At 33.1% G+C, this 13,140-nt stretch overlaps 1 protein-coding gene across 4 annotated transcripts in view; it reads left to right on the top strand.

Moving 5' to 3' along the window:
• LOC119641102 (angiotensin-converting enzyme) overlaps positions 1–13,140 on the top strand; it is a 174,874-nt gene that overhangs the window by 21,186 nt on the left and 140,548 nt on the right. The window contains exon 8 of one of the 4 annotated variants that reach the window (XM_038039548.1): positions 4,537–4,906. The exons of the other annotated variants lie outside the window; for them this stretch is intronic. Coding sequence (XP_037895476.1) covers positions 4,537–4,555 — 19 coding nt within the window. The 3' untranslated portion in view covers positions 4,556–4,906. Of the gene's footprint in view, positions 1–4,536; positions 4,907–13,140 lie in introns of those variants that run through there. 4 annotated transcript variants of the gene reach the window in all.

The raw sequence follows: 13,140 nt of genomic DNA on the forward strand, positions 1-13,140 counted from the left end.
ATAGTTTAGCGTAGTAAATCTTACAAAATTGGTTTGCTAGTGCAAGCATACAGTTTTGTGTGTAACATGTTGCTCGTTTTTCTGCATTTGTTGGTGTAATTTAAATGTGAAACAAACGTCCCTGACGGCACCGTGCCGTTAAAGCAACATTTTACGTTTTTTACTCGAAAACCACGTATGTATAGAAACAATAACAAAATCGTTTAAAACAAAAACCAATAGAAAATCATCAAAAGTAAATTATAACAGCATAAAATGTTGCAAGTTACAAATTACAGCAACTGTAACTGGTGCAAACTTGTAATTACTATTGCCTTCGTTAATCAGCCATCGTCATCATCATAATCATCGCAATCATCATCATCGTCACCATCGTCATCATCACCGTCACTAGTTAAGTTAAGTTAGTTAACTTGACGTTAGCTTTGTTTGTGCTCTTTAATTGAATTATAAGAATTGGCTTAAAAGCGTAATAATTACAATAATTTGTTGTTTGTATTTTAGATTATTTGTTATTATTATTATCATTAGGGTTATTGCTTAAGTTTCGCTATATAAAATTATGGCAACACTTGCATTCATTTTTCTTTCTAAGTTTTTTTTCCACGTCACCTGTACTTTATGAAAAGAGAACAAATAAGAAAATAATATTCGACTGTGGCCGAATCTTTTATCTTGAAACCAAAAAAGAAAAAACAAAATATAAAAATAAAACTTCGATACTATATTATTAGATGGGCGTGGCTGACCTTACCCTACAGTACAAGCACTAAAAACCTTAATAATTTTAGTTGATGATTTTTAGTATACATTATAATGGAGGTGCGTCCTCCGATTGATCTGATTTATATGCAAGAACTTTCAATATCTCAGCAAAATTTGAGGCCGATGTCTTATTTTCTGCGATCAGGAGAATGCTTACCGCACACAGACAGGCAGACGGACAAACGTGCCTGGAATGTGCATATCTTATGCGGTCTTTAAATCTCGCTTCTGGGAATTGCAAACGTTTTGAAAAACTGAGTATGCTCTACACCTTTCGGTGTTGGGTACGATAAATTAGGTTTTTAAGATAGACAATTATAGTTTAAAGCAACAACAAAAAACAACAACAGAAAAAAGAAATTGTAATTGTAGTCTTTAAGATTGTTATAAAAAACAACAGAAATTAAGTAACTGGGTCAAGTTTCAATATAAATGCATTAATGTTTTTTGACAAAAAAAAAAAACAATTTTTTTTTCACTATGCTCTACTACTACGCAATTACATTTAATTATTTGAAATTTTTTATTCATATATTAAATTGTAACTCATTTGGGCTTTTAATTTGCCAACTGATTAAAACGAGCAAATATAAAGCCTAGATCCTTTAAGTATGAGCTTTAATTTTGTTAGTAAAGCCAAGAAAGAAATACATTTTTTTCGGCATGGGCTGAGTTTTTTAGAATATGTTACAAGCTAGCGTATAATTTTGTAGGGCATTTGATTGTATGATGGAACAATGGTACATTCTTTCATATAGGATATCGCATTATTAACATAAACAGATAGTAGATTATCAGATTTAACAGCGGTTGGATTAAATTTTAATGTACTATAATAGAAGGTAGGCGGGGTCATTTTTTTCCATTTTCGTGCACACAGCATCGCCCACAGAATATGCGATAAAAGTTTTGTGCATTTAATTGCTATAGTTTATGAGCAACGAGCAACAAGCCAATTTTTCGTTACTTTTGAAAACGAGACCTATTCTCTGGTTACATGGTCCTGTGGGCGTGTGCTTCGGCTGATTTCCAATGCCGACCTGTTTGCAAGAACTTCCAATGCTTCTGCTAAATTTGAGATCGATAGCTTCACTTTTGCGTCTAGGGGAATGCTTACAGTAGACATTATATAAAGGGACGGACGGGCATGCTTAAATCGTTTCCGAAACCCATTGTTGAACACGCGTAATGCTGCATGGATAGAATATATTAGCGCAGAATTTCTCATGGATGCCAAACTCGTCCCTACCGATCTAAACGAAAAAAAATAATAATACAAACAATTTAATGATTTCACATTATTTGCGAAGTTTAAGTAAGAAATTCACTTTATTTCCTGTTCACAATATTAAACTACGCTTACTTAGTAAATCATTCTGTACGTTGCGTACCTTGTTTTACACATCACATATTCTATTTTATTTATATATATATTCTCTTCTATTTATAGTAATACGGTACAGTACTATATAACTTATTATATGTATTGGGGTGTTCCAAAATGTTGGTCATTATTTCACTTGCAAACGGCAGTTATTGAGACGAATTGGTACAATGTATATTATTCAAAATTTTTGCCAGTATTTTTTACAACTTTTTCCCACCTTTTTGCCAACATGTCGATGCCGTGTCGAAAGAACGATATTGGCTTGGATCCTCCTTCCACCGATCTAACAATAGGTTAACAGGAGGCGCCATGTCTGGTTAGTGCCCCGGGGGTTGACAGGGCGTTCCTTTCGACCTGCAACAATGCATCTTGGATAACTCTTGCAACAAGGGGCCAAAAAATGACATTTTCAGTCAATTTGTGTCGTCACCATTAAACGGTTCATCCCAAAACCGACTATTGGGATATGATGGATCAGCATCACCATAAGTTTCTAAACATGGTTGGTGGGCGTCGGCAGCAGATTTCTTCAAATAAACAGTAAAAAAGATGAATTTGGAAGAAGAAGAATTTTGAGCGCCGCATATAATATTAAACGCGAAACTCTTATTTTACTTTGCAGAAAGGCCAAAATCATCGCACTTGATTGTTATGTACTATGGTATTTCCCATTTATACATCATTTTTACCTTTTATTTGTCTATTGTGCTTTATGCGTAATGGGTAAAAAACACCAAACGTCGAGATGTTCTCAATTTATATTGTAGTGTGAGTATATCCTGTTACTGATTTGGCCCATTTTTAATATCAACTCGCGTGCAACGACTTCCAATGTTTTCGCCAAATTATTTCTTTGACTTTCATTTTTGCGATCAAGGCCACGCTTTGAGCAGTGTACAGCCCGAGAGACAGACAAACCTGTGGACCTTCAGTTTAAGTGTCCCCGAGACCTTACAAAGTATATATATATTCTTGATCAGCATCAAATTTTAATTCGATTTTAGCGTATCTCTCCGTCCGCCCACCTGTGTGTCCATCTGCTCGCTTGTAATGCCTGTTGTAAGCATTGTCTTGCCTCCAAAAATGAAGCTATCGACTTTAAATTTGATAGAAAAATTGGAAGTTTTTGCACGCAGGTTGGTATTGAAAATGGAGCAAATCGGTTTCAGTGCTAAGTAAAGTGAGGACACATCTGTTTTTCAAAAGAAATAAATAATTGGTTTTTAGCTCATTACTCATAAACTATAGCAGATAAATCTACAAAAATTTGATCGAGTATTTCATAGGCGAAGCTGTAGTGCATCTACTTCAATGGAAAGAATTGGTCACGTCTGCTCAATCTTATAGTGTCTCATAATTTCAATGTTTTTCACAAACTTTATAACGCCCAGAAGGAAGCTTCAAAAACACCATAAACTATATAAATTCTCGGTCAATTCTAAATTCATATGTTCATTTGTCCATCTGCGCAACTGTGTAGTTGTTATGGTAAACATTTTCCCGTTCGCAAAAATGGAGATATCGTGCGCACCCAATATTGTAGAATAAGAACAGTTAGTTCTTTTCTTTTTTATAATTTTCTTACTTCTTTATTTTTGAAAACAGAGGTGGTATGAGGTTATTTTACGTGTCCTTTGAGCAACTTGGCCTGATTTTAGTATCAAACCGTGTGCAGGTACTTCCGATAATTGCTGCAATTTTCATGGCGATAGCTTTGGTTCTGCGACCCAGAGATTGTTTACCACGAACATACCTTAGAGGGACAGTTAGATAGATGAACAGATAGAAATCCTTAAGACGCTTTAGAATGATGTTGATCAAATATATATATTCTTCAGTCTGCACTGCTACCTCAAAAACTGTATAAAACTCTCACTTATTTTGCTTTGAGAAGATACTTGCGTAACGTTTTGTTGTTTATAACTTAGATTAATTTTCTGAAAGTCTTGTTCCCCCACTCAATTAGTTGGTCCGCATCTGAAAACCTTTCAATTTTTGTTTTTTAAATAATGACAGTTAAAAGCTGGCAATTCAAAAATTACAATTTCCTTTACATGGTATGTTAGTAATTGTGATATTTATGCATCTCCTTATTCAAGTCTTTTAAGTACTTGACTGAGAATTTTTATAGGGAATAATTAAAGATTATATTTGAATGCTCGCAAATAAAATCTTAAATTCACATTTCAAAAGATTTTATTCATTTTATTATATTGTGTGTGTTTGTGTGTGTGCGTATAATATATGTAATTATCCATTATAGATGCTTATTTTTGGCCAATTAGCTTTTTTGGCTAATTGGGTTTGTTGTTAATTACCCTTTTTTTAGTTTGGAAATATTTTGAACTTAAAAAAAGTGTTCGCCTTTGTTTTTCAAAGTAAAGTTTACATATCACATCGTGATTCAGGCAGACAAAACGGCAGGTAGCCAGACATAAAGGCAGGAAGGCAAGAAAGCAGCGTGGTAGACGCTGAACCGGTTACACTATTTACGCTGATCAGGATAACTTATGATGCGTCCGATGCCTATTTCAACAAAATCGAAACATTTAACTTAACTCTGGTGGTTCATACATTTAAATTGTTGTAAAAAAAAGAAGAAAAATGTATAAAAACTAGGCAACTAGCTTTTGCTTGATCAATAATTATGTAAAATCGATCAATTATAAATCATTATATAATTTCACTGGATCGTAATGCTTGTGTAAGTAATGCGACTTGCAGCTGTAACACTAATAACAAACAGTTATATACAACACTATACATACATAGATATATTTTAGTATATAAAATAGGAAATTTTTACCCCACTGACTTAGTTGGAAAACTATGTTTAGTGTGGGAAAAACTTGATTTCTGCAGTCTTATACCAAATCAAATGAATATCGCTTTACCATTTTTTCTTTAGTTTTCTTCGAGGTGTACGCTAAGAAGAAAAGCCGGAATTGCATATTGACTCAAGCTTCGATGCTGGTGGTTTGACATGTTTTTGAGGCTTTTGCATTGATTTTCTTTTTCTTTTGACAATTGAAAGGAATCATAACATTAACGTTAGGCAAGAGTTTATGTAAATTATATACTTCTCTTTTAAAATTAGCAGATAATGCGTTTAAATGCCGTTTTAACTTCCTACCATAATTAATCTTTGTGCGAAGAGGAAGTTTCACAAAAGAAGAAAAAAAATTTTTCAAAAAATAATATATTTATTAAAAGGAAATTATTCTTTGGTTTCAACTAACATTGCGGAAATCGATGTCTTTTTTGTTGTTTTCTTTGTACCAACACTAAGATGCCAGAAGAAATTTTTTATAATAATATTTGATCTGATTTATGTAAGCCATTTTTATTATTATCGGTTTTGGTTAAAAGCTACTCTTAACTTACGGAAATGCTCATTCGTATAATTAAGAAATAATTATAATTATGTTATACAAAATATTATATCATTCTAATTGGTTAGCAAAAGAGAAACTTTGTAAGGAAATCAAAAACAATAAAAATAAAATGACAAGTTAGTTACTAAGTTGCTAGTAAAAAGAAAAAAGGTAAGGGAGAAATTTTCTGTAAATGTAACGAAGACTATGGAGAGCATTATATTTAAAAATTCGGCCATAAAATTGCAAGAGTGTTTGAAACTCTCAAATTTTTATGCTTTTCCAAGCTTTCGATGACGGCCTCGCCGGACCAATTCACATAATAATAAGGAAGGCAATTTAATTAAGTTATCGAAACGCAACAGCATCACTAACATTGCAAAAGCAATTCAAAAATAGCGGTTATACGTTAATTTTTGCTTATTTTATAATTTATCATTTGCTAACGAAACAAGTCGCCAAATGAAAGAGAAAGAAGTCGTATATACGTACTCCTAGCAGTGTATAAGATTTTGTGTTTGTTTGTTTGTTTGTTTGTCTACCATGTGCCCGCTTGACTGGTACCGCTTGCAAAGCTTCCATGTGCATGAAAAACACGTTCATTGCACTTTCCTGTCTATTGTGAATGTGCAGTTAAGGTTGTGTGTACGCGCGCGCGCGCAAACAGTTCCACAATCAGCATCACCACTACCGGTGCTTAATACTGTTTGCCACACAACATGTTATTACGATGTCTGCTAATTTTAAGCAGATTTTATTTTAGCTTTCTTTAATATATGTGTGTCATTATGTCTCTTTCGTATTGTATTGTAGGTTATATTGGTCACTAGGAATTTTCTTCTTTTTTTTTTTACATTTTCATCTTTCTATTTATGGGACCACAGATACCAGACAAGATATTGAATGATAAATACTTTCAATTTCTGTTCGTGTTTATGTATGAAAGGATAAAATATGCTGCAGGCTTTATAACAGTAGACATTAGATAAGCGCATTTTAGCGTGCAGATGAGAAAATTATATATGCATTGTATATATATATAATTACGTTTGCGTGTGTTTGTATATTTTATATATATACAATATATATTGAATATGTTATATAATGAAGGTATTGTGAATGTCGGTCTTATGCTATTTAAAAATAACTTGTTTTTAAGCTTAGGTGAAGTTTAAGTTTTCTACTCGTTTTCTACGTCAGCAGCAATAGGCATATTGAATTTGGTGTAAGTGCTGTGCGGAAATATGCTTCCGAAACCTTAAATAATGTGCAAAGTTTTTGAATGGAACGGGGCCTAGTAACCAATTTAGTCATGTCAGTCTACTTGAGTTGCTCACAATGTGCACCTATGTGTATTTTACGTTTACAGTTATGGTAAATATTACGGTAGACTGTTCTTATCCGTGTTTCTGTGCTTTATTATTTACGTCACGTCAGCTTCGGGAATCATAAAGTACGAAATTAAATATACGCATTTTCAATACTTATCACCGTGTAATAATACTTTAGGAGAGCAAATTTTAGCTATCATGAATATGTCCAAAAGGCGAATAAATACCAAAGTCGATAATCGATTCATGGTCTATCTGCAGTTACCGTGAAGAAGCTATTAATTAGTTAATGTGACTTCTTCTGTAATCTGTGCAGAAGTGATATATATTAAATCAAGAATGCACCGGGAATCGTTCGATCAAAAATTTCTCTTAATCCGAACTAGTGATATGCGAATATTTCGAACAATTTGTTTGTTCACGTTAATAATATTTTTTGGAGGATAATAACACAACAACGAAAGTGCTCTAAACCTAAAGTCTATTGCGGTAAATCCTTACGCAATTAGGACTCACACTTACAGTGCAGAAACGGGTGGCTCTTTTTCCACAAATCTAAAACCCTGTTTCTTGGAGAATGATTTGATTCCATTGATGCTTTTAAAAGAAAATTGAATCACAAAAATTTAAAACTCTAGAAGACTCTACCATAGCTCAACCATTCACATATTATAAGTGTGTTACATTAAGCTAAGGAGACTTCTGAATAGATAAACGACGCAGAACTTACTTACTTCAAAACGCCCTTAATTTTGTGGAAATCCCGTTAATTTACCATGAATTGTGCCTTCTGTCTATGCGAGTGTATCAAAGTTTTTACACATTTTCAACAGGGAATACAATTAGTGTTGTATGATCCATGATAATACCATCGATAATTTTTCTCAAAGCACTAATTTTAGTAACAAGAATTGACCGTAAAAAAGCCAAAATGATAGTTGCTCTGTTCGTACGTATATAAGTCAAACAAATTAAACAACACGTTTTTCTATGAAACCTGTCAAATGTGGCCAAGAAATTGTTACACAGATAATAAAAAAAAAGAAACAGCCACAGAAGCAAAACGAAAAAAAAAACAAGATTAAAATCGCTTGGCTATAATAAATGAATTTAACCAACATGATGTGATGAAGTTAAGTAATGAGTGGATGCGAAAACAAAATTCGTATTTATATATAAGCACGTAGAAGTTTTGCATGTATTGACGATAGCGATGATGGTGATGTAATGACGTTAATATGATTTTTGTAATAACTCATGAATTGTTTACAAAAACACTGCGTTGTTGTTTTTTATATAAACCTTTAAAAAAATGCATTTTAATTAAGTCAACAGATGGTTTTATATTGTCTTTTTTTTGGCACCCAATCGTCTAGCGTGCATTTGTTTTATTCATAATTTTTTGTACAGAATTGATGATACCAAACCGAAACTACAGCGTTTTGATCGTATTTCTGTAATTAAGAAAAACTCAACCCAAAACTAACGCGCGTAACTATTGTGTAAATTGCGTAAAATTCAACTTACAGCAAAAATAAAAAAAAAAATGTACTTTAGGTGAAAAATGTTGTAATAATTTTTTGAAAAATTTTATTAACATAAATATGCAATAAGCAGTCAAGCGGAAAATCTAAACGTACGTATGTAAGAAAAACAACTAAGAAAGTCGAAATCGACTTGGGACGAATATTTGTTACCCACCATCTCCAAATAGTACTTAAAAGTTGTGACTTTTCGGATGACAAAGACTATCAATTAATTGTGCTATGATTTTTCTTATGTTGAATGTTAAATTACCGTCGTTTCTTGTGTGCATACTTATAGATAGTTCACGCGCACTGTTACATTCAAGTAACTCCAATATGTGGTTTGTCTTATATTTAGATAAATATCTGCTATAGACAATAATTAGCAATTGCAGTTATTATTGTATTTTGGCGATGTTGGTGGCCAGTTTACGTACCTTTTCAAGCACGAATAGTTCTCCGATTCAATTTCCTACAATAGTCCGAGTTACTGGATTATCTTGTTCTAAGTGTAGCATGCTAAAGATACCTGATCTCCTGACACTGTAAGTGTAGCATTGTGCGTATGTAGGAAATGTGTCTGTCAATAAATATAATACAACGTATTAAGAACGTCTGCTTTGTGTATACAATTGTTTATCCCATGAAACTGACGCAAAGCGATGTTTGGCTGAAAGCCACTTTAAAAAAGCGTATTCACTAATACTGTTGTCTTGCTTGACGCGAAATGTGTCTAACTAAGAAGTATTCAATTCTTCTTGAATAGTTAGAGGAATTTACATCGATAAACCAAATTAAATTCATTAGCGTTCTTTTAAAATACTCTTGTAGTATAGTTACGAGCGACCAACTCCTCGGAGAGCAAAAACAATCAACAAATGGCTCCGAGGACATTATGAGATACCTCAAACTCAACAAATCGCAAAATTGTCTGTTTAGTAAGAAGCCTTTTACAGGATCGAAAAAGTTTGAGTTTGATGTAAGTACTATCTGTTCGCCAGAAATTATCTGGCAAGTAGGAGAAAACAACGACACTTTTGTGTACGATACACATATATGGACACAAAAGGCGTGACTTATAACAGATAATAACTTGCTCTGATTAAGCATTAAATAAGTTCTTTATTAGAATCCCCAAACAGTAGATAGCGTGATTACTACCGTCGGCGTCGGAGGCGACGGCCGGTATATTTAAAACCGTTGAAAATTGCTTTCACCGTCCGCGAAGAAGTACCTATTTTGGAAATGAACATTTCTCAATAAAAGCTTTTTTATTATCGCATATTCAGATTAACCGGAACACTGACTTGAGAGAAGGCGTTTGCTTTACGACAGCGAGCATTTTTAACAAACTTCTTGCAGTATTCAGCTAAGCGCCCTTTGTACACTTTATAAGACAACTTATAAATTGAACATATACAATACATACAAAAAAAAAATTGTTAATAAGTCTGCGGTCTGACAGCATGTCTCTACAGTTTTTGGTCCCTAAATTCCATGAGATTCCGACCATTAGTTTAAAAGTTATGGTTGTTCTCATTACACTAGTTTCATTATTTTCAAAAGCTGAGAAAAGCTGAGTTTCGTGTATCGACAAAGTAGTGTTTTTCAATGGACAAAGATCTCGTTCAAGCGAATCAATAGCTTGGGAAGTGTTAGTTGAACTCTAGTCTGCAGAACACATAGAAAGCGCACAAAACCGTTTTGGAAAATTGAAAATTGAAGTTGCGTGCTGACACTGACGCCCTCTGGATATCAGACAGTAGTGTATTTACTATTTTGCTTTAATATTTGTGTACGAAAAAGCCATGTTTGTGGTGAACGACGCGTGTGCTGAGATTAATTGGGTATTTATTTATTTATTTATTTCACTTATACTAGAAACTCAACTAAAACAAAATGGCAGTCGAGTTCAATTGACTCTTAAGTAAATCTTAAAATTAATTAATAATAAAACTTAGTATAAGTACAATAAAACAAATAAGAAGAAAGAAAAAAAAATAAAAAAGGCATGTACAAAACTAGCATAGAGCCATACCCACAACCGGTACACGACCAAATTGCAAGTGGATCCCTAAGCCATCGCAAACCTGCATAAGCTTGGCAACCGATAATACAATTAATTTACGACTCATAATCACTTTTTAAAGTTAAAATTTAGTTCAAGTACGACATAGGTAAATCACGTATTAAGCAACGTTACTTTAATGGACTTTAAAGAGTCCGTTAATGAGAATGTTATAGATGTCATTTAGGTTTTTGCAAACAAGTCTGAGCGGGTTAAACAGTTCGTAATTATATTTGCATTGACTAAGCTTTATCAAGATAAAGTGCCTAGAGAAGCGGTTGGGGACATTAAAGCCTATCTCACGAAGTAATGCGGGCGAGTCAATTGTACCATTTATTAATTTGATTACGAAGGAAACCCCAAGAACAAATCTACGTTTCTCCAGTGAAGGTAAGGATAACAGAAGTGACCTATTTTCATAGGGTGGAAGAGGGGCAATCGGGTCTAAACCCAAATTCCTAAGGGCAAACAGCAAGAATTGCTTTTGAACAGATTCAATTGAATCTACATAGCACCTATATGAAGGAGACCACACAACAGAAGCATGCTCAAGTATAGGTCTGACTACACACGTGTAAAGCCTTTTCGTATTATAAGGATTACCAAGCTCTCTGGACCACCTCTTTATAAAACCAAGCACTTATTCAAATCACTTTGAAGATGATGTGATTGCGATTCTACGGAAAAGGAAGAAAACAGTTTCACGTATAGAGTACTGCGTTAAAAGCTTATAACAACGTGGTAAATTTAGTAAAGTGCTCCTTTTCTGTTAAAGAGCTTATTATCCTTTGCCTACGTCTATCATAAAAAGAATTCAAAAATTGCTTCCAACTCATCTAAGTTTTCCACGTTAGTTTAGTAAGTTAAGTTACTATTGTTCACTGAATTTTTTGAGGAAACATTGAAAATTGAAATGGTTTCATATAACGATTTCATTTAGATAAGACGTTGTGTGAAGAATGACTGTAAGGATGATCAAATTCAATCCATTTTTAATTGCGTTCGTTCTTGGAACAAAAATTTGAGACCTAAAGAAAATACATATCACCGGGGTGGACGGGCAAACATGTTTAATCTTCCTCTGAACAACTTAATACAGTAGTACTTTTACACATTACTTGTGTGCATTTGCGTGTGTGTGCACACCATCTTATAAACTTTCCACGAGTAAGAATTTTGAAAAGGAAATGGCTAAATTGATTTCAATCTTTTCAGAAATACATTTTTAAGCTTACATAAAATAATAATAATAATAATTTCCAATTTTAATAATTTTTTCATGATAGATATGTAGGATTAGTGCGCCGCAAGCGGAGAAAATTTGAATTAAATAAGGGTTTGTGCTGGAGCTTGGAAGCAAACGCCTATATCATATCAAATAGTTTTCCGAAAATTGACAGTTTTGAAAAGATTTGTTAATGTTTAGTACCGTGTAAAATAAAGTGACAATACCGCCCAATATGGCGCTGAATGGAGTGATTTATTGAACGGAATATTAACTGACAGTGTAACTTGAGCCGGATTTCGAATGTGAATTCCGTATTTTAATTTATAAATGACGATTTTCTTGTTAGTCGACCGTTGAGAACTTCGAAACATGATTTATTTTGACATAAGCATCGTCACTACCAAGTCAGTGTTCGCGGGATGAAATATAGAGCGTATTTAGTCGCATCTACAGTGAGTTCTTGGTTGATAGAGGTACAAGACTTACCGATTAGGTACGCACCCACTAAACAATGGTCTAGGTTATAATCCCTCAGCAATTGGACATATTAAACACAAAGAACGACTTTGACTTGTTGAAGATAGAATTAGTTAATGTCATTGTAAAGACGGAAAGTTATTATTAAATTTTGCATAAAAAACAATTGATAACGGTAAAACCGTTCGATTCCATCAAATGCGTTATTTGTTATGCTACCTAAACCGCTCTCTATGCATAGCATACATGTAAGCATAAAATAACTTTCACAAGGTAGAGTGCACATGGCTAACAGTTGGTAAGCAATTGAAATTTATTTAGTAATATTCGAACATATGTCTTTATGTTGCTTATGCCTTGCGAGAATGCCTACACTTTATGTAATCTTGAACGATAAATTCTACGGAATCCAAGTATTTTTCATGGCGAATATTAAAAATTTTATTTCGAAATTTAATAAAAAATGAATTCCAATTAAATTTAAGGTTTATACTGAAATTTATCTAAATTAGTTTTACCTTAGATTAATTTCAAATCAATTAAGATAAACCTTTCATATCTCGTATGTTTCACATATATGCACATTCCTTCACTTTTTATATAGTTTTACGTTATGTATAGGTTTTATGTCTCTTTATATATGCTTTATAATACCCATAGCGAATGCAATGCTACGTAGCTAGCTATTCGGGCACATTTAAGCTAATAATATAAACATGCAATGTATTAATTTCGTAAAAGAAATAATTTTTGTTTTTTTTTTTTTATGCATTGAAGCCAATGGAAGAAAATCAAACGCTTTGAACCAGTATTAGAGGTATTAGAAAGAAATGGAAAAGAAGTGAAAGAAAAAAAGAAATGTGTGGTTATACAAAATTCGTAAAAAAGAAACAAATAAAAACTTGTTGTCTTATAAACTAAACAACTTCCTTATTATTACGTGAATTTCGTAAAGAAATGAAATTCTTAAAAACTCATAACTTA

The sequence above is a fragment of the Glossina fuscipes genome, unplaced genomic scaffold (genome assembly GCF_014805625.2).
Source record: "Glossina fuscipes isolate IAEA_lab_2018 unplaced genomic scaffold, Yale_Gfus_2 142, whole genome shotgun sequence".
Taxonomy (NCBI): Eukaryota; Metazoa; Arthropoda; class Insecta; order Diptera; family Glossinidae; genus Glossina; species Glossina fuscipes.